General features: G+C 45.8%; 1 protein-coding gene across 1 annotated transcript in view; it reads right to left on the reverse strand.

Moving 5' to 3' along the window:
- Positions 1 to 22735, reverse strand: part of JAK3 (Janus kinase 3) — a 576597-nt gene that overhangs the window by 42252 nt on the left and 511610 nt on the right. Inside the window, exon 21 of the mRNA XM_069648742.1 lies at positions 10854 to 11026. Within this exon, the coding sequence (XP_069504843.1) occupies positions 10854 to 11026 (173 nt within the window). The remainder of the gene's footprint in view (positions 1 to 10853; positions 11027 to 22735) is intronic.

A 22735-nucleotide genomic window follows, 5' to 3' on the forward strand; every position in this document is an offset into this window, starting at 1 on the left:
AGCTGACATCTCTAGTGGAGCAGGAGTGATCTCTTTCTTCATCATCTCCTTGGGAGTACCTCTCATGGTCCTCTCCCTTGCAGGTCTGGTGAGCTCCTGTAACCTTTTACTAGGAGGACTGGGGGTATGTGACACTACTCCAAGAGTTTTCAAGTCATTACCCAGCAGAACCCTTCCTGGCACCTCACTTTGTATGCTGACATGTATCTTCACAGTCATGTCATTACACTGGATGAGAACTGGTAATTGGGGAAGCATATGCACAGGCCCTCCAGCTAACTTGGTGAGGCGTTTGGGTGCCTTAGCAACATCCTCAGCCTGAAAAAATGATTTGTCCACCACAGCTATGCTGGCCCCAGTGTCCCTAATGGCAGGAGTCTCCTGACCATTCATCTGGACACTGTCCTTATAATATCTTTAGTATTATCTGGGATAGAATTATCTAAGTTCTGTTGTTCCCACAGACCCAGAGACACTAAAGGAACACTAGCTGAGACTCCAATGGGTTCATCAGCCAGGAATAGAAAGTTTCCACTTGCCATTTGGACTTCCTCCTCTGGAGCGAAGGCTAAGGAGACAAGTTGGACCCCTGAAGGTTTACCCTTACATCTGGGATCTCCTTTCACGTGGTCAGTAGAGCCACAAACAAAGCATTTACCAAATGCTTTCTGGAATGGTGGCTTGTTCCGACCTCTTTCTGGTTTGGCACCAGGAGGTACACTAGCCTGATTTGGTTTCCCTGGTGGCTTACCCTTATGGTTTTGTTTGGGGCCCTCTTTGGGATTAGAATTATTAGAATTCTCTTTGGAGTCCTTTTTAGGCTGTTTCTCCCCATCCTTTTTCTGAGTAGCCCCAGAATCCTTGTGAGTGGCCCTGGTGGCAACCCACAAGTCAGCAGCCCTAGCTAATTTCCTGGAATCCAGTTCCTTTGAATCAGCCAAGTGCTGTCTGAGCTCAGGAGAGCAGGCATCATAAATTGACTCCAACATTACAAGATTCTTCATTCCTTCATAAGTGTTAACTCTGTAACCCTTAATCCATCCCTCTAAGTTTTTCAAACTTTCACTCACTCAGGTAGCCCAAGGGGTACCATCATGCTTTTTGAGGGTCCTAAACCTCTTAAGGTACTGGGAAGGGGTCTTCCCAAATCTAGCTATCAAAACTAGCTTCACACATTCATAATCCTTCTTATCCGCCTCCCCCATCTTCATTACCACATCAGTTGCAACAACGGGGAAGCCTAGAGAACAACCAGGGACGTAACTCATTCCCTGTGATGTCCTGGAGCCCATGATTATATTCAAACATTTTCAACCAATCCAACACATCCAACTTCGGTTAATACATACCCACTAATTCCTTAGGCATCCGGGATCTTTTAGGACTGGAACTCCTAGAGGAACCAGAGGAGAGAGAAGCATTTTCCACAGACAACATTTTCATTTCCAATGCATGATTTAGCTCTATTTCTCTGAGTTTCAACTCAGCTTGCTGCTCAGCCTGGGCATTGATTCTCCTGAACTCTAGCTCTTGATTTCGTTCAGACTGTGCAATAAAACGTTTGTATTCTAATTCAAGGTTCATTTTTTCAAGTTCAAATTAAGCAGGGTTACATGTGGAACCTGGTATAGGCCCAGTAGGTACAGTAGGTAAGGCAGACAGAGGCTCATAGTGGCTAACTTCATTAGGTTCACTTTCCTCTTCTGACTCATTCTCAAGACTTTGATTCAGATCAATAACATCACTGTTTTCTACATTTGCTGGGGGGGTAGATTCCTCTGCACCACCCAGACTTTGGTTTTCTAACAATCTTTCTACAAGTTCCACTTTCTTGCCCTTCTCAGAGAGATTCTTATGTCTACACAATATTTTTAAGCAATCAGCAGTTTTGGCAGACAATGATTCTAGGGTATAACTCTCCATAGTAGATATAGTTAGAAAACAGCTTTTGTAGTGCTAAGCTTTGTGGTTAGTTGTCCTAAAGTATTCAACAAGCACTCTAAAGTGTATACTCAATACAAATCCCACCGCTGTACACCAGTGTTAGGCAGAAACCTGTGCAGTTCCCGCTGGGACCACTGCAAAAAGTTTAAGTCTACAGGAGTTAGCAGTAAACCCAATTGGTAGCAGTCTGCACCACCCAGATTTACCTGGTAGCTGTGGCTGAGCAGTCAGACTTCTCTCAAGAAGAGTTAGGCAGTATACAGAGTATTCACAATAGGTCAAACGAACACAGTTGAACAAGCAAACACTGACCAGAGCTTGGTGTAAAAAGAGATATAATTATTTATTTAAGCACATCTAGATAAACACACTGGCACTTTTGTTTAAGCAGTTCAGAAACACGATCACTAAAAGATATACACTCCCTTCAATGAATGATAGACAAGTCTTAGAAAAGGCAACACTTATTTCCAGACAGCGGTGAGCGCTTAACTAAGATGACACTCTACTTAAACAGGTTAAAAAGGGAGAGAAAAGGCACGGCAAAGATAGAACAGATCCCAACACTTTCGACAGAACACAGTAAGGGAGAAAAGGCAGGTTAAAACCGTAAAGTCAAAGTTCAAAGGGCCGGACCCACTTTAAGAGGCTCCGGTCGAAAGGTGTCCAAGGTCACACGGTTCAAAAGTGCACAAAAGTCTCATAACAGGTTCAAAAAAAAGTTGGACCAAAGAAAGGGACCAGTTAGATGGTCAAGACGGCCAGCCCAGTCCAGAAGGTTAAGGGATTATTATTACCTTGTAGCAATCTTTAGAAAGGGAGGCATTGCGGACACAGTACCTTGAAATGGTGAGAATACTCCAGCGGGGGCAGTTGTTCCTGGTAGTGAGAGGAAGAGAGGATCTCGACGTAGAGGGAAACAGGAGTCCGTTGCACTACCAGGGCAGAGACCAGCCGCAGAGTTCTCAATTAAAAGGAGCGGTCCTTTTATTCGCGGTCCGGGTACAAGTGGCTATCCGGCTGCCGGGGTGCAGAGCACAGGCAATTCGGCCACGAGTCGTCCTGGGATGCAAAGAAGAAAGTAAACTGGTTCTGCCCACCAGTCAAGGGAAGAAGACTCTCCAGCAGGGAGATCTCCTCTGTCATTGGGAAGTGGTGATTCGATACAGCAGGGCTCCACCGGTGGTGTCGTCGTAGCAGGTCGGCTCAGCTTCTCCCTCTTCGGATTTTCAGGTCCTGTGGCGACCTCTGAAGTTCCAGTCCCCAAAGCCCTGCTTTTATGCAGAAAACCCCCATTCACTCAGCCTAGCTGTCACTCAAACATGCTAAGTGGTGAGCCGGCCGGCTCACCACTTGGGCCAATCACACAAGAGTGCGACCTGAGTTACCAAGGTAACTCGGTCCAGGGTGCCTAAACCCCCTCCCACACCCACTGTGGTACCCAGACAGAGTGGCACCACTTTTGGAGGCTTCTGTGGAGAAGCCCACCAAAAAGTGGAACAAAGGGCTCGACCTTTGGGTTGGAGTTACAGAGGCGAACACAAACGTCATTTTAAAACCGAGCTTTGGCAGAAAATACCAACCGGTGAATTAATATTAAATAAATAAACCGGCGGTATGTTAGAGACTAATGTGAAAAAGTATTAGCTTCGAACAATGGGAAAATCCCATAGAGAAATATTCGCGGTCGAATATAGCAAGTAGTATCCACTGCCACCAGCCAAAACTCGACAAGGGGGGACGGGACAGTGCCCCCTCGAACAACAGACCCAGGGGCAATCGAATTGCCCCTACCAGTACATCCACAATATGATGGTTGGTACTGGTTCTGTTAGTAAATTTGGGACTAGTAAAGCCAATGGTGACTTTACATGCCCTGGGAGATAGTAGTCAGTCCCAGGGTATGGAGTCTATGATGGGGGTCACCTAGGACGCCCCTGTGTTACTGCACGGAGGGTGCTGTGTAACACACATAGTAAAAACACATGAGACCCTATGGAGTAAAAGACCCCATAGCCCATAAAACACATAACATTCAAAGGAACACCACAAATCATGTCCAAGAGTGGGAGGAAAAGAGACTCACTCTTGGCAGGAGAAAAAAACAAACTCCAGAAATCCAGCAAAGCTGCTGGGGGACTCACTAGGTTAGGAAATTCAGCCTAAACATAGAATTCTCCCTAACACTGTCTAAACCTTTCTTTTTCTATTTAGCCATTTCTCACTTCCTCTCTTTTCTGTTAGTCACTCTTTCTTTTGCTATTTTCTTCTTTTCTTTCCCCCTTTGAATAGTTCTCTTTTGTCTCTTCGTGAATCCTGCTTTATATTCCTTACTTGTGAATGTATATCTTTTTTATTTTCTCTCTTCTTGTGATCTATTAGTGTATTGTTTTCTACTTTCCTCTATTTCTCATCTTTCTTTATTACCCCCTATTGTGTCTATCTCTTGTCTCCGTTTTGGTTTCTCTTTCGTTCATTGTTATATGATTATTGCATCGTTTTTCTCTTGTCTCTTTCTGTGTCAATCTTCCTTTCACTGCTTGTTTTTTTCCAACATATATTTTCTCTTTCCCTTCCATCTAACAGTTGTTTTTTTCTTCTCTGTTATTTTTCTCAGTGTATTGTACTATTCTTTTCACCCAAGCTGCATTGTGTATTTCCATTTTCTCATTTTCATATGTCTGCTTCTATTTCTCTTTTCTCTGTGGCCTGTTCAATTCCATTCCATTAGCTCTGGATTCTCTTTTCTGTTTTGCACCTGCTCCTTTCTTTTATCAATGGAATTTATACACACCTGCAATTTTCTCTTACATCTATAGGAGCGCCCCATAACCATTCCCAGAGTTGAACTTTTTTTTAAGCCTCTTGTACTATTCCCTAACAAAAAATGGGTGATTTAAAAAACACAAATAAATGAAAAACCTCCACACTGAAGCACTTGTCACACTTTCATTGAGAACACATTTCTCTCCCTCTATTAGTGAACTGACAAGGGCACCTGTAGTTGATAGCCATTTAAATGTTCTCCTGCTTGTCTTATTATGGTTATTTTTGGCCCTTAGATGACTTCATTGACATCAATAGCTTTTGGCGAGATCTGACGATCATCTAAAGGACTGGAACCAGCCAGTTTACATTCAAGAGTTATGTAAACCAAACTAGTTCTCATAGTAGTACTCTTGTTGGCAGATACCGCAGGCAGATTTTTACACATCTTGGACTGTACTTGGGCATGGTGAATGAATGTCCTTATCACGGATGTGAACGTGGGGCCTGATTCATAGAATTTTGTGTGCGCTGAAAAGTGACTTTGCACACTTTTCAGCACACAAAACCCCTTTCAGAAATTCATGGAACAGACTTTATGTGCATTTCCGGGACCTTGCAGGGACTTTGTGCAGGCCCATCACGTCTTTGCGTGCAGTTGTGCGTTCTACGCGACACTCCACACAAAGTATGGGATGGGCCTATGCAAGGAAATAAATAGGGGGAAGAAAATGCATATTCCACATTCCCTACGCAGAATGAGGAAGAACAAGGACTTACGTGGTCGTGTCGAGGGACGGGCTACACAAAGGAATCGCACGCCGAGCAATGCCCAAACAAAAACGTATTCATGGATCTGTCCGCGCAAGGACACGTCGGGTGAAGAAGCACGCAAAGCTTGCGATCTTACCGGAACGTGAAAGGACCTGCAAAGTACCAACCACATTTGAACCAACATGCAAAGCTGAGGTGGGATTAGGAATTTAGGGATGCATGCACGCAGTTGGTGCCGATTGCAGTTAGGGGAGTCTGTATGCAGGTTAGCGTTGTGCAGCCTTGATTTACAGCGATTGGCACGCAGATTTACTGTCTTTAGCAATAGCGATGATTAAGTAGGCACAGCTTAATTTGTATATAGAAACAATCTTTAATATTCCGTAATATAAATGGGAGCATTCCTGAAGTCTTCTTGGGCATCATGGGAAAACATGTGTTGCAAATTAGAAACATTTTCTGAAACCCAGACGAGTACAGGTGCTTCAAAACCAAAATGTTGCAATTCACCCAATTGCTAAAATATCCACTCGTGTTGCTAATTCGTCAAAAGGATTATTTCTAATTAGTATCCGGAACACGTTTTGAGGACTAGCCTCATTTTTAGGAGGGTAAAAGTCTATATACATATAATATGCATAGTTATATACATACAATGCATTATAGCATCATTCAACACACGAACAGAAACAACTCTCCCATCAAAATACAGAAAAATCTTAATCACTGTACACAACAGCAAATCACGATTTTACCAAATGGTTCAACAGTGGCCAGTCTATCTTTAAAAACAATCCAATGTAAATCACATGAAAGTCTTTGCTTTGCATTACTCTGTAAACATCTAGACTGTATCTGACAATTCCCTCCTGACTTATGGGGAAAAGCCACATGAACATAAACATAAAACAACTACTTGTGACATTCATTCTGAGTTGTGTTGTAAAGAAAACAACTTCTGAACATGCTCACAGAAAGACACATTTCAGCAAAACACAAAAAGTAGTTTAACCAATTAAAGAAAGATGTAAAATCACAATGGTCATTTCCAACATTTCTATTGCCCTCACCAGGTATACATAAGTCTGATTAAACAGGTCATGTTAAATTCTTCATTGATTCCCTAAAGTAGGATTGAATTGAGCCAATTGATCCAGCAGGTGTCCCGTTGGGGGCAATCTCTGATCCAAATCCTGTCCTCTCCATGATGGTTTAATCAGTTATAGGATTTAAAACCTAATTTGAATGAGCTGTTGTTTGAACTACATAGAATGTCTGTCTACTGATGATCTCTGCTTTGCTATGATGTTTGATTGAATATTCTCCACGAGGACATATTTTACTACACAGAATGTTAGAGATTTTTTCACCTGTGATTCTTCTAATGATAATATGCTCTCCTGTAGTTAAGGTATAGACCAAATTTCCTTTAATGAAACTGCTGCAGTTTCTGCACTGTAAACATGGGTATATCCCTGCTCTATTACTCTGCATGTATGATTGTTTGTCTATTTCTTTTCTGTCTGTTTTGATCAATATATCACTTAGGTTTCTGTGATGTTTGAAGGTAGAGATGCTGTAACAATGATTTCACATCATGCTCAAATATTGCCAAGTTACCTTTAACGATCTGTATGCTTTTAGAGCTCTGAGTTGAAATATTTAATGTGTACATCAGTTGAGGTGTTCTTATCGTAATTGTCTTCCAAGTAACTCCTCCCTTAGGTACTGCCACCAGTAAAACTTCTAAAATTGTGTAGAGTATAAAATATCATTGTGGAAAATATTATGTAAGACAATCAATTAAAAAAGCATAGATCATGTGGAATGAACACTAATTGAACATCAGAACAAAATGATCTGTTGGTAGACATTTGATGGAGTGCAAACATTAGCCCATTAAGAATAAGTTTTAAATCTAAAAAGTGATTAAACCCTTACAGAGAAGACAACATTTGATTCAGAGTTTGTCTCATATGGAAGTTTATTGGCTTGATCAGCTCAATACATTGGCACCTGCGGGCGAATAAAGCATTACATATGACCTATTTCCTATGATTTATATATATCTCTTGAGATTAAGGGAAATGAGCAATGCATTTTTGCATTTAATTTTGAACAGAATTAACTACTTTTTATGTTGAAATCTTGTGTTGTGTGATCATGTACACTAGTTCGTTTTTTGATTACAACACGTCCGGGAATTAATTTCAAAAGTGTTTTCTGTAATTTATGTGTATGAGACTTTGACCTGAAAGTCAGGAGGAAATCTTTCGGCCTCATTACAAGTTCGGCGGTAGCCTTGCCGGTAAAACCGTCAGGCTTCTGCCAAACTTACATTTTTTTCCGGCATCTGGCAATGGGGACGTGCAGGGCCACTACAATCTTGCCGGACCCTGTATGTCCTCATTGCCAGGGGCTGCAATCCATTACTCCCCATTCCCGTTGAGCCCACCATTCAGAATGATGCCGGAACATCTGACATGCTGTGCTCGCGGGTGCCGCTCTGCCTGCGGGCAGAAAGGCACCTGTGAGCACAACTCGTAGTTTGCCAGTCCAGGATCTATGGTACCGGCAAGGTGACCGGTACCATAGTTCCCGGACTGGCAAACTTGTAATGAGGCCCTCAGTCTAGATGCTAAGTAGAGAAAGGAAAGAGGCAGCATGTGTTCATGTGATGTTCCCTTATAATTTATTGATATTGAAGATGGACTGACCACTATCAAAGCGTTTGGTTAAATGGCAGATTACTAGGTGTTTGAGATTTGTGTTTATTTTGAGCCTATTCGTTTTTATATGTAGTTGATTGAATTTTGACCTTGAAACAATCATCCTAATAATTTCTTATAGATTTATGATTGTAGTATTTGAAATAAATTGAAGAGATTAATTGTGCCAACCTCATTGAGGATTGACTCTTAATTTAGACAAACAATTAGTAAAATAATCAATTGCAAGAACTATTAATTTGTGTGGATATTTGAATCGTATGAATTGCCACATTTTAGTGTTAAACCTTCTGCACCCCTCTGCACCTCTGAGCAGTTTTGTAAATTGTGTATCCTGCTGTATTCCTTTCATGGTTCACTAGTGTGATCTTCAAGTTAGGATGAAAAACCTTGTGCCCTACCACAGCAAACAGGTAAAATGGCCAGGTCTCAGTTACCAAGGGTACTTCTTTGCTCACCTTCCAGAAGTCATAAACATCTCTTTGATGTTTTGCGATTGAAATTGCATTGATGAGTAATCAGCTGGTACTCTGTTCTGTTCCTTTTCCATGTGGAAATGTGGAGATGCCCGAGTCTTGTTGGGTACTCAAAGCTCTATACCCGCACCAGACATGTGTGACTTCCTTTGGGTGTCTGTGTGCTTATTTTTTAGTAGTCATGATTTATTTCTGGGGGAGGGGCATTAAAGCAGGGTGTAGGCATTAAGGTCCTGGAGTTTCTCCCTTCTTCATTTAGCTAGTCTAGCACGCTCATTTTAAGGTTCGGAATTGCAATGTTGGTGTGGTTGTACTTGGAAAGTGCTTTCTGGTAAAGTTAGTTACCAGGTAATAGTTGGTAGGGGCATACAAGGAGAGAGGAGACGGATGTGGAGGCGTGTAATTCTGCCGAGTGATGTCCCTGAGGCTGTACTTCCACCTTGTATGTTAAAACGTGGTGGTCTCACTCTGGACCACTGCACTGGAGACATACTGGAGGCCACGCTGCCAGGAAGGAGCTTGGAGTTGCGGGACATATCGCCTCCAAGGTGAGCTGCTCGAAGTGATAGCTCAGGGGGTGTGATCACCATATGGAGGGCCAACTGCTAATGTGGTAAGATCCATGAAAGCCCACTTATGCAATTCTGTAGGCACTTAGATGTAGGTGGTAGGTAGCCAGCCGCAGTGCTTTGTCGGATGGTTTCAGGTAGCCAGCCACAGCAGGCTGTTTTATGGTTGCAGTTGCCACCACCAATAGTGGACTCCTGGTGGGTGTTGGATGATTACTCAGGGCAGCTGGATCATCTGTTGGAGAGCAATTTCCAGGCCGCCAGGTGGGTAGTACCACCCGGTTAGTAGCAGCAACACGAGGGACCACAGGAGTAACTCTGCAGGAGGTGTAGCACACATGTTGCCATTTGCCTCATTAGCAATTGTTGGCAGGTGAAAGGAAGCAGAAAGACATGGACAGGATATTTGGTTTATGCATGTTTTCTTCACTTCTTGCTTACACCATGGCATGTGGGCTAACGCTGCAGCTTATCCTAGAGGGTCTTATGAATGGAGGATTTTCTGCCACCTACAGTTGATGGATGAGAACACAACAGCTGGACAACACGTCCAAAGATGGCAGGTTGGTGATGTGACAGGCAGGTACAATGTTAGCGCAGCTGTGATGGCAGTGAAACACAGTTGTGCAGTGTGAAAAGCTTTTACAGATGTCAGTGTGAAGTGCTTGTAGAGGTGATCATGCATGCAGACCTTGCCTTGGTGTGCACTGTGAGGAGCTTGCACTGTTGTGCTGAGTGATAACCTGTACTACTGCTGGACAGTGCAAGAGTCTGACACTGTTGGGGATTGTGAAAGGTTTGCACTGCAGGCACTGTGAAGAACTTGTACTGGTGTGCTGGGTGATAACCTGTACTACTGCTGGACAGTGCACGATTCTGACACTGTTGGGGATTGTGAAAGGTTTGCACTGCAGGCACTGTGAGGAGCTTGCACTGGTGTGCTGAGTGATAACCTGTACTACTGCTGGACAGTGCAAGATTCTGACACTGTTGGAGATTAAGAAAGGTTTGCACTGCAGGCACTGTGAGGAGCTTGCACCGGTGTGCTGAGTAATAACCTGTACTACTTCTGGACACTGCAAGATTCTGACACTGTTGGGGATTGTGAAAGGTTTGCACTGCAGGTACTGTGAGGAGCTTACACTGGTGTGCTGAGTGATAACCTGTACTACTGCTGGACACTGCAAGAGTCTGACACTGTTGGGGATTGTGAAAGGTTTGCACTGCAGGCACTGTGAGAGCTTGCACTGGTGTGCTGGGTGATAACCTGCACTACTGCTGGACAGTGCAAGATTCTGGCACTGTTGGGGATTGTGAAAGGCTTGCGCTGCAGGCAGTATGAGGAGCTAGCAATGTTGGGCTGTGTGAGAAGCTGGCATTATTTATCAGATAATGCTAGAAGCTTGCGCTGGTGGCTAGAATGAGGAGATTGAGCTAGTAAATAGTGCGAGGAAAGCACTGTGATGGGCCATGTGAGAAGTGCTAGACATTCGAACCCCAGACCTCTCAATCCATCACTTTCCACCTCACCAAACCAAAATCTAGAGGCAATTCCGCTGACCATGTTCACGACACAATGCAACACAGGCACTTACCAGAAAATGGGGCTCTCGCCCCGTTCCCGCACCACATAGTACTCCTTGTCTTGCGGTAGGATTTTGGCAAGGCCGAAGTCCCCGATTTTGACATGGTTGGGACTTTCCACCAAGATATTGCGGACGGCCAGATCTCTGTGCACGTAGCGCTGTGAGCCAAGGTAGTCCATGCCCTGCACATAAAGACAGAACACTTAGAGGCGTCATACACAGACAATGGGTCTGACCCCAAGAACAAAACCCTGAGCTGCCTCCCACGCTACACAGCAATACGAGTCCAGGTATTCCATACCCGGTGGAGCCAACGACATAACTGTGTGTTTTTGTTCTCCTGTTTGGTGGAACCAGGGAAATACATGCAGAGTCTCCACAGAGGCAAAATGACACTCCTGCCCCAGTGGTTCAAGGACAAGGGGTGCAGCTGCCCGCTCTCCCCCGTGGGCTCGACGCCCATGAGTAGAGGGTTAACGTAAGTGAACAGAGTAGCTTACTATTTATTTTTCAGAGGCATACCTCTCACTTCATTTTTTTTAGTTACCTGGGGCCGCATGAAAATATGTTTGTTTTGTGTTTGGTGGTTGAGAGTCAATTTAAGGTTGGGGCCTTGTAAGGCACTTGTCCAGTAGTGAGTGAACTAAGTCCATGGCGGTTAACACCTGCCGAAAGTGCCTGATTTCAGATGTACGGCGAGGGCATTTTTTCCTCCCTTGTCAGTGTAATCCCAGTCCTACTGTTTATGCTTCCCTAGATGACAATGTCCAAGTGCACCGCCAGGAGCCACCAATCACCTTCTGGCAGTCACTGGTGGGCCTGGAGCATGGTGGCTGCAAGGACGACCTAGCAATAATTTGTGATAGACCTTAAATCAGGCGGTGGACCATGGTGCTATTAGCACCATGGTCCATGCCGGATTCCGCCATGGTGGATGGTGGAATTACTGCCCCATTCCAAGGTGAGCGGGGCGGTAATTCCCCATTCACCATTTGCCCTTCCCCATTCCCATTTTTGCCCCATAGGGCATAATGGGGATGGGGAAGGCGCTAATTACGGCACCGTAAATTACGGTGCCGTAATTAGCACCAAGGTCGCTTAGCGCCTTGGACTTTAACGCCTGTAAAAAGCAGGCGTTAAAGTGTGAATCAGGCGTTAAGGGTATAACGGCGCCGACGCTCTTTACGGCGCCGTTAACCCCTTAACGCCTGACTTGTAATGAGGGCCCTTGTGTTTCTTTCTCTTATCTATATTTCCCTCTCTTTTACTTCATGTCTTCAAACCTCTCCATCCATCTCATCTCTCGTCTTTTATCCCATCCCATGTTATCTCATATCTAATTACTTTTGTCTTGCATCTTTCCTTCTGGGCCGGCCAAACAAGGGATTCCCTTACGACTTACGTTTGGAACCAGTGCCTGACCAAAGCACAACTCCAGTGGTGGAGAGCCGCCATGGCAGACATGGGTTTTGTTTTATGGGGGTTGGTAGATAGGATGCCAGGTTTCGGGTTGTGTTGTTGGGGCACAGAACAACAGGTCTGGGTTTTGTATTGTTAGGGTGAAGATGCAAAATGGCAATTATGGGTTTGTGCTGGGATGGGGAGTGGGTAAACTGTAACAGGACGCCATGTCTGGGTTTTATGTTGTGGGTTAGGCTGGGAGGGCAGGACATGATGGCTGTAGGTTAGGCTGGGAGGGCAGGACATTGTTACGGAGTGGACCTCCGATATGTGTTTCCCCTTTAAGGGGGTGTGTACCTTGTTACTGTGTTACCCTTTTAAAATGGGCCATGACTGTGTCATGGCCCAAGATAATAAAAGAGAGCCCGCAGGCACGTGTGGGCAGACACGGCTGCGGACACCATGACTGACTGATCTGTGTGTGTCCCTTATTGTGGCCTGCAGGCCTGCCCTGGATACACAGGGCCTACAGGCCACGTTACCATGGGGCCCCCCTGCACAGCAGGCAGGACGGGGCCGTATGCAGTGCCACTGTCAGCCTGGCCGCATACCGAGGCGCCTAAGCCTACACAGTGCTGGTGTCCCATAGCACTATAGGGTGGGGCTGGTACGATGTTCCGTGGCCAGCCCCCACCCTTGCAACCTCCGAGGCCCAGAGCCTCCTTATGGTGGTGTCCCATAGCATCCAACGGGGGAGCTGGTACAATGTCCCATGGCCAGCTCCACCCCCCAACAGACATGATGGGTGAACTGTCTTTTTCTGAATCGGCTCGTGTATGCCGGTTCGGCCCAGGCGCGTCCCTGCCCAGGAATTCTCTTGCACTCGACCTCTGGGGTTAGGTGTGCCTAGTGACAGGGCCGGCTTTGGTCAGTATCCTATTTAAGTTTGAGGTTGTGGAGCCACGCATGCTGGGCTGCAATTATCTCACATCCTGTCACTATTTAGTATTCATTAATTAATTGAATAATATTTTATAGTACACTTAATACCGGAGACAAGTCTCTAAACGTCGAATTGGGATACGCACCAATACAACCACGTTCCCCCTGAGCTATCCTCCTGGTATGAGCTGAGATCATACGAAACAGGTGCACATAATCCAGAATAGACGAACAACTCAGATTAGCTGCCTCACATAATGCAAAAGTGGATGGATACAAGAGACCAATTGGAAGCAAGGCGACAGCTACACATAGCACAGGTAGTGTATTAAGATTAGAAGCTACCAGGAAAGTGTCAATATTCTGACGGATTGAGGTTGGGTAAGGATATTGTATTCACGCAGCGCTGCCATTAGAATCTAAACAAACAAACAGATATGGTGTTCAGCATATAAAGGCTTGCTATTATTATAGAGGAACCAACACTAGAGGCAGTGAAACCATGAGTGAGGCTATTGTGAAGATGACACCCTGAGAACGAACTCACTATGAAGGCTGACAATTTTGAAAGGTTTGGAGACTGGCAATTTTGATAGGCTAGGCAATACAAGATTCAATGAGGTGCCCAGGATCACACATTGATTAAGAGGTGAATCTGGGATTTGCACCCACTCTGCAATTCCTGCACTTTACCACTATCCATTCTAGCACTTAAAATAAACTAAGATAAACCCATTTCATAAAACCGAATGGGAAAAAATAAAAATTGTATATCTGTGACGAATCAACTTCCCGGGCACCAGTGGTCCAGAGATAATATCGGCTTCTAAACCATCAATCCGTCCCAGACTTCTAGTACACCAGAAGGGATCTGAGCAGATTGCAATACAAGTCAATTATAAACCTCCTTGTCCAATTTTGGTAACGTGGACGGAATGGCAGGCTTATCTCGGCAAGGTCGTGAATCGCTGATTAGTTGCAACACAGCGAAAAAACAATTATTACCCAATGATAAAAGGGACTGTCCAGTCTAAGTTGTATAACAATATCTACTTTATTATTATTGCAAAAGACAGTTCTAGCACACTTCAAAATACAACCCACCCTGTAAAGGAATACAGGGGACAGACAGTTTCATGAAGGAAAGGGATGCACTCTGGATACTGACAGGAGGGTGGTCGGTAAACCAATCATTTTAACTGTTCAAGGTTATTTGGTTTCATCACCAAGGAAACAAGGGGTTGTAAATGCCACTAGGGGCCTTTGGAGAAGGACCAGGGGGACAGAACCACATTGCACCTGGTGCTTGAGATGATCTTGATGCTCTACAGCATCAAGTCGGTACCAGGATGCTTTGCAGCTCCTGCGACAGAGTTCAATATGGGAGACAGCTGCGGGTATCAGGCGTCAAGCAGTACTGCAAGCGAGGCTGGACGGACAGCTGCAGGATGGCCTACACAGCGGTTAGGGGTCAGGAATTGTTGTCTCTGTGCTTGTTGCCGGATCTGGAATGCTGGTCGAGGTGTCTTGGATGGTTTTAGTGACTGCAGCGTGAAAGCAGTCAGTGGTGCAGCTGGTCGCGGTTCGAGCACTGTACTGCCTAGAAAATGTCATTAAAAGATGGACACTGGTTGATGCTTGTGTGGCACTCCTCCTAGCTGCTTCGCAGGGCTTGTGGCGTCCTTTCAAGGTGGACGGCCCAAAGCTGAGGAGAGTGCTTGGAGGCAACCGCATTGTCCTTTGTTTAGAGACTCTCTGGCACTTCCTGCTAGGAAGCTTGCTGACAGATCCTAGCAGGGCATTCTGTGTGCTGGCTGGGCACCAGTTCTGGAGCTGCTGGATGGGTCCTCTGAGTCCGATTTCTCCTTTTGTTCACTGGGAGAAGTTTAGGGGATGGACCTTCACTGGCGGAAGCTGTAAGGCAGACTGTACCTTCAGCCAGGCTCCAAATGAGTCCTTCTTCTCACTCCTTTCGAAGTCGTTGGATGATCTGCTGAATGAGGGGTTCAGCCCTCTTTTAAAGCCAAATGGGCACCAGTGATTGGTGCAGGCTAAGCCTACCTTAAGGAACCAGTTCGGGGTCCCCACCAACAACCTTCTGTTATGCGTCAGGTCAGGCTCAGAGTGCTTTGCAACAGGAAAGGTAAGAGGTGACAAAATGAACTCCTAAATCCCACGCATCTTCCTGTCTGTTGTAGATATTATATGATATGGCATTCATAACGCACCTATACACAAGTGTTTCAAGGCATGACGAGGCAAGGGAGGGGGAACAGAGGGAAGACAGAGACAACGATCTTACTAAGCCAAATGACATTGAGATCGTGCAAGGGGAGGGAGGGGGAGTGCAGGGGGAAAGAGGAGAGGGCAGTTCAGGACATGGGATCAACAGTACAAATAATAAATACAAAAAATAAATTAAAAAAAAGCAAAAAGTGCGGCCATCCTGTCAAGGGCTGGTAGGGGACTGTAGGGATACAGAGACAGTCCCCGAATGCAAGGGCTGCGACTGGGGCAGTGCAGGTGTGCAACTAGCAGGGAGGGGACCTGGGCCCAAGATCAGAGGGTGATTGGGTGACCAGTGCAGATTCAGTTTCAGCCAGGAGTACAGCAGCGGAGAGGAGGAGAGAAAGCAGAAGAAAAGAGGAAGGTCTTGAGGTGCTTGTGGAACTGGAGATGGTTCTCCTCAAGTTTCAGAGAGGCTGGGAGGTTGATTCTGTGATGAATTGCCGCCTCTGGAATGTATGTAACGCTGGAGGAGACCATTACGTTCCGGCACGTAACAAACAGAACATGCATTAGCGGTGTAGTTGTTTACCAAACATGGCTGCCACCATGCATATCCAAGAAACAGGGGAACATGGCAGTGCGTTGCAACCCTGCTTATTTGTAGGTGAGACTCTAGTTTCTGCTTTATTGGCTCCCTTGCTGGTCCTGTTTTTGCCGTTCTTCTCTTCTCTCTGCTTGTTTCCGTTCTCTCCGTCTGGCGCTCCGTGCCCGCTCCTGCCTCCTTACTTTCCTCCCTGTCACTCGACCGCTGTTTGCTTTTGGCGGTGGTTGCCTTCCATGGTTCTCCCACTCTCAGTATACATTCCATGCTCTCTCTTTTCTCAGCGCAGTCCTGGCCTTAGGACATTAGCCTTTACCTCTTTGGGATCTTTATCCTGTACAGCTTTACTTACCTGCTGCTGCATTCTGGGTTCCAAAGTCCTTGTTCCATCACTGACACTGAATACCCCAGAAGGGGCTATCTCTGGGGATAACTACTCCATACAGTTATCTCACTGCTGGAACCACAGACTCACGGATTATCCTGTCAAACCACAGTTCCTACCATCACCCGGAAAGGATACCAGGGTTTTTCTGCCAGTCGGCTTTTCCCTCGATTGGGGTTGGCACCCTGTAGTCCCCACTGCTGGGCAAATTGCACATAAGGCAAAATGGCCTGCGGGGGAGCTTGCCCTTACCTCTTCCAAAAGATGGGAAAGAAGAAGCATGTACCTCGCAGAAGACAGAAGAAGATTGAGTCTTCTGAAGACATCCCAGACACATCAGGTGAGGAGCCGGAGGGAAAAATTTGCACTATTACCCAGAGTCAAATCCTAGATTCTGAGAGTTCCAGAGGTAGGCCACAGCCGAAGAAAGAGATCTACCACCAACTTGTTGCTTGGAGAAGCGACTGAAGCTGAGGGAGTTGGAGGTGGATGAGTGAAAAGCTCGAGAAGGTAGACATTTAGGAAGAGAGAGTTGAAGGTATTGAGGCCCCTGGCTACAGAAGGCCTTGTGGACAATGCAGAGGGTTTTGAACTTAATCCTTGCAGCCACTGGGAGCCAGTGCAGAGATTTCAGTCCTGGAGAGATACGATCCCTGGGTTTTAGGCTAAGGACAAGTCTCGCAGTCCTGTTTTGGATGAGTTGCAGAGGGCAGAGAGTAGAAGCAGGCAGATTTAGAAAGAGGCTGTTGCAGTAATCCAGCCTAGAGAGAACTAGAGCTCTGGAGACAGTGAGCTTCTGTGGAAAGGAGAGGGAAGGAAGAATACCTCTGAGGAGGTGCAGCTGGTAGTGTGACTTCTTAAAGAAGTCAGAGATGTGAGGAGAGAAGGAGAGTGTGGAGTCGAAGATGACCCCAAGGTTTTTAGCCTCACAGGTAGGAGCGGGAAGAGGGCCAAGAGAGGCCGGCCATAGAGTGACAGGAAAGGAGGAAGCAGGTTTTCCGATGAGGAGAATCTCAGTCTTACTGGCATAAAGGCAGAGATCATTGGTGGCACACCACTCCTGGATAGCAGACAGACAGTCAGAAATGAGAGAAGGAGAAGAGCTGGCGGAAGAGAGCCTGAAAATGAGCCGAGTGTCATCCGCATAGCACTGAAAGTTAGGGCGGTGAGCGGCAATGCAGTGGCCAAGAAGTGCCAGGCATTATTTGAACAGCCAGGGAGAGAGGTTAAACCTCTGGGGAACACCACAGGTAGAGATAGAGATGGAGGAGTGGAAGGACCCGAGTTGGACTTGGGAGGGTTGATCTGAGAGGAAAGAAGTCAGCCAAGCCAAGGCCTGATCGGTGATACCCAGGTTATCACGGAGGCGGTTGAGCAGGATGGCATGGTTGACCATGTCAAAGGCAGAAGAGAGATCAAGTAAGATGAGGACACAAGGGGTATTGGACTCAAGGTTGGAGAGCAGGTCTTCACAGATGTTCAGAAGAGCAGATTCCATGCTTCTGGCAGGAAGACAGCCAACAGGTAGTCATGGAGACAGCCAACAGGTTCAGTGTGAAGATTAAGCTGGGAGATGGCCAGGTTTTCCAAGAGTTTGCCCAGGAAAGGAGTAATGGAGATTGGGGGATAGTTAGCCGGGCAGAAGGGGTCAGCTGAGGGTTTCCAAAGAAGAGGGTGCACAAGGGAGTGCTTCAGAGGGGAAGGGAAGACTGTCCCAGATTATGAGGCCATAGACTATCACTAAAGTCTAAAGAGACAATGTGTCACCAGGGAATTGAGAGCGTGAAATGTAGCAAAAGAGATCTCGATTTCTTTGTAAAGAGAGAATGAGATAGACCAAATCTCAATTATCGTTTGCATAAAACTGTTTTTATGTGATTTATGTGATTTATTTTAATGTTTAATCACTGATGTCTATTATATATATATGATTCATTATATATGATTTATTCTTTGGTTTAGTTATTTTCTTCAGTTATGTTGATCTTTGCTCATATGATTCGTTGCGGAGAAAATGTACATTGCATACAAATATTTTAATCATGCATATGTAATTTTATCTAATGTTCTTTTTATGTTGAAATGTAAAAGATTTGAAAAGTTGTTTTTAACAACTAACCAAATAAAAATAAAAAATGTAAAAAAGAAGGAGCAGTTGCAGAAGTCAGCCAGAGCAGGATCCAGGGTATCAATGTGGTATCAATGTGGTCCTTGATGGTTTTGGAGGAACAGGGGAGAACCTGTTTTGATGAGACTTTCATAGAAACCTCATCTGGGGAGAACAAGGGAAAGGCAGAGAAGAAGGGAGGAGAGGTGGCCACCGAAGGGCCAGAGGAAGAGTGGGGAGTAGAGGGAGCAGGGGGAGAGGAAGAGAGAGAGGACAGGATGTCCTGAGTTTTAGAGATGAAATTAGAAGCCAGGGCCATGCACAGGGTCTGGGAGAGGACAGGAGAGGTAGAGATTGCAGCAGGATTGTCCAACTCCTTGCAGATTTTAAAGAGTTCAGCCAAGTTGTTGGATGCCGCAGAGACGCGGGCTTGGATGAGGTCTCTCTTCATGGTGTGGACAGAGAGCTGGCATAGACTTTGGAGCAAGCAGGTGGCAGGCTAGTTTGTCAGAGGATGTACCGGAAGCATGCCATTTCCTCTCAGTCACCCTGCACTTGCGTTTAAGCGTCACAAGATCTGAGTCGTACCAGGAGTTGCACTTGGCTTTGGGCTTCAAGCGGATCCTCATAACAGGAGCAAGAACATCAAGAGTATCAGATATAGCAGAGTGGAGCATGGAAAGAGCTGTGTCAGGGTCATGAGAAAGTGGCGGCGAAAGCCTCAACTGACACATGCTTCATGGGTCAGATAGCCAAGAAGATAGTTGGCAGTGCTGGAGTAGGCTTGGCCCCAGGGGTAGAGAGCTGGGAGGAAAGGAGAAAGTGATCACTCTAGGAGAGAGGAGTGGTGAGAGGATAGAAAGGGGAAGTTCTGTAGAGATCAGAGCATCCATAGTGTGCCGTGCAGAGTGATTCGGGCAGAGGGGAGGATAGAGAGTGAGAGAGAGTCGCAGAGTTCGCAAAAGAGTCCAGAGGAAGGACAGATAGCATCCAGGTGGATGTTAAAGTCTCCAAGAAGGAGGAGTTGAGTGGTCGAGACCAGAAGGGAAGAGGAGAGGTCCGCCCACTCAGATAGGAAGGAGGTGATCTGACCAGGTGGCCAATAAATGGTAGCCACAGTAAGGGAATGGCTAGGAGAGAGGGAGAGAGCCTGCAAACGAGGCATTCAAAAAAGGAGTAGGCCTGCATAGCAATGACAGAGGCAGGAATCCACTCCGGAAAGATTAGGGCTACGGTTGGACCTGGGCGCAGACAGGATCTTGTAGCCAATAGGTAGGAGGGTGTCAAAGCTTGTGACAGAGCTGGCCGTAAACCATGTCTCGATGAGACCGAGGACATCAAAGTCAAGTTCTTCCAGGAGGCGGCAGATGTCGGAGGAGTGTTTGACAGCTGAGCGAGATTTGAGAGTGGCAATATGGAGAAGGTTGCCATCCTTGAAAGACTTCCGGATGGGTTACAAATCAGAGGTACGCCCTGCGGAAGTGAATGAGAAGCCCGAGGGGGGGCAGAAGAATGAGGAGGAGAGAGCAAGGTAGCTGAAGAGGAGACAGCAGGGGGAGGCAAGGAACCCGTGGATGGAAGAGAGGGGACAGCAGGAGAAGAAAGGAAATTGATGAGGCGCGGGAAGCGTCTATCAAAGAGGATAAGGTTGGCCTGAGGGCCTTGGACCAAGATGGTACCATTCAGATAAACATTAATGATGACCCTAGAGGAGTGGAAAGGTGCCAGGAGGGCCTCCTACCGGGTGCCACCATTAATGGGAGAAGAAGAGAAAGGAGAAAGCACAGAGACCATATGAAGAATCCATAGGTCTGGCGAGGGAACGACAAAAAGGATGTCGGTGAGGGTTTGCCTGTAGGAAGCACTGGTGTAGGTGTCAACGATAGGAAGGCCTGGGTTGGAGACCAAGATGCCCTTTTTAAACTTCTTCCTACCAGATTTAGTAAGGAGAGCAGGATAGTCAATAGAGAAGCAGTTAGAAAAGACAGGAGAAACAGAGAGCACCATAGAGTAGGTAGGGAAAGGAGAGACGAAGAAGAGGTAACGGGAGTGGTAGGGGTGGCGAGAGATACTAGGGAAGGACACAGGGAGGGGTGCAAGCAGACGAGACAATGGTAGACAATTGAACAATACGACAAAAGCTCAGACAATAGTAGAACAGTTTGCTAATGAATGATTTGCTAAGAAGACAAAACCAAAGACAACTAGGACTGAGTAGTTGGCAGATGAGAACCTGGAGGAAGGAAGAGTGCAATGGAACAGCAGTACAATATAGGGCAGTCAGTGAGGCAAATAAAAAAAACACATAAAAACAACACAGGAGAAATTGGCGAAAGCAGACCTAGATGAGAGAGGAATATAAGGAGAATACAGGCAGTGTATGCAAAACAGCAAAAGCGGACCTAGATGAGGAAGGAATATAAGGAGAAATACAGGCAGTATAAGAAATAACAAGGCAGTAAGTGAGGAAAAACAACAGCAATGAAGAGTGATGGCCTAAGTAGGCAAGGATATGGCAGAAAACAGGACAGTAGGAACAAACAGTGATCAGGGGAGACCAGGCAGACCAAAGGGCGTGTGGGAGCAGAGGGGTGAGGAGGAGGAGGGGCGCGAGGAAATGCGCTGAACACACAGTCAAGGAATGCAGGGAAGTTGTGAGAGACGCAATTAGGGAGTTGCGAAGAACCACGCAGTCGAGGATTTGAGGGAGCACGCGGGCAGCGCAATGCAATGAGCAGGGCATGCTGTCAGGGAACTGTGAGGAAGGTGAGAGGAACGCGAGAAGGGAATTGCGAGGAACCACGCAGTCATGGATTGCGAGTGACCAAGCTAGCATAGCGTCTCTCTGGTTAACTGAGCCCTCTGTGACTCTTGATCAAAGCACAGGTCTCTCTTGAAGTTTGTGATGAGAATAGACTTCTGTCTCCCTCAAATCACATACTTCGTTACAGGTCGTTTTACTACTGTAAACAGTTGCCCCAGACATGACATTCACTGCCCTTTGTACAGAGCAGTGGGAGCTAGCTTCAAGGTGATACATTGCATATCAAAGAGGTGTTCGTTTTCCTGCCCATTGTTAAGTTCTGTGACTAGGCCTATTCATAGGCCTGCTTCAATTAACTCTCATCAGTATGCACCGCCACCACAGAGAACTTAGACAATAGAACACGGTGGCTCCATGGAGCCTTTGATATTTAATTAAGCTGGCCATGGGAGGAGGAAGGTTTTGCCCTTCTCCTCTGGATGTTCTTGTGCACCCCTCGCTGTCACCTGTCAAATAAATGTGACAGGGAGGACTGCACCTGTAGGCTGTGTCCCTCAAAGTACACTGGATTTTGTTTTTGTTGTGCGGCGAGCGTTAGAAAATGTGTGCGGATTAGCCCTACAAATTTTCGGAGGTTGATCTCCCATCATTCCAATTCCTAAAAAATCATACAAAAAAGCCCAGGCTGCGCGCACTTCCTGTGCGGATGGTTGAATCCCTCAAAATAACCCAACATGACCATTTTTTAAAACAAAATGTTATGGAATCATATCATGCAAAATAGGAATGATTCTATATTCATTGTCTTCATTTTCAAGGGAAGAATATGTATACCAGCATAGTAAATAATGTGATCTTAAAAAAAGGCATCTGGGTTTACTCTTTTGTATGTTATGCCCCAACACAGGCTTGTGAGATTGTTATTCATGAATGTGCAGAACATACTTTGAGTTAGTCAAAAAAGCGAATTTATTTTTGGCAAATGAGCAGACCATGAAACAGGCTTGCCAGAGGACTTCAATATTTTTTCCACTCTCTTCTGTCTATAAACCCTTCCACTCAAATGGCATGCATAAAAAGAAAGATAAGATAATGGGCTAAGTAATGCCACCAGCGTATAAGAAGGTGATCACAGAAGACAGCACAGTAATGTGATCTAAGATTATTGAACAGGATCACTGTATTGTCTGCTGGCAAAGCCAGGATACACGCATGAACGCTTTGGTTCCACAGTCTTGAATTTGTACCTACCTAATCACCACTTGAGCTAACACTTTATGGTCATCATTGGGGGTGGCTGCCTATGTTTCACAAGTCCCCATCTAAAGAAACTATTTTCTAGACCTTCACCGCATTGATGCTTTGTTTGTTTTTATAGCAACTACTATCTGGTGCAGGTACTTTGTTGATACTAGCATCTGTTGTGCTACAAAACAAAGTACATCTACACACATATTATCAG

The sequence above is a fragment of the Ambystoma mexicanum genome, chromosome 1p (assembly GCF_040938575.1).
Source record: "Ambystoma mexicanum isolate Mex_15411 chromosome 1p, UKY_AmexF1_1, whole genome shotgun sequence".
NCBI classification, from domain to species: domain Eukaryota; kingdom Metazoa; phylum Chordata; class Amphibia; order Caudata; family Ambystomatidae; genus Ambystoma; species Ambystoma mexicanum.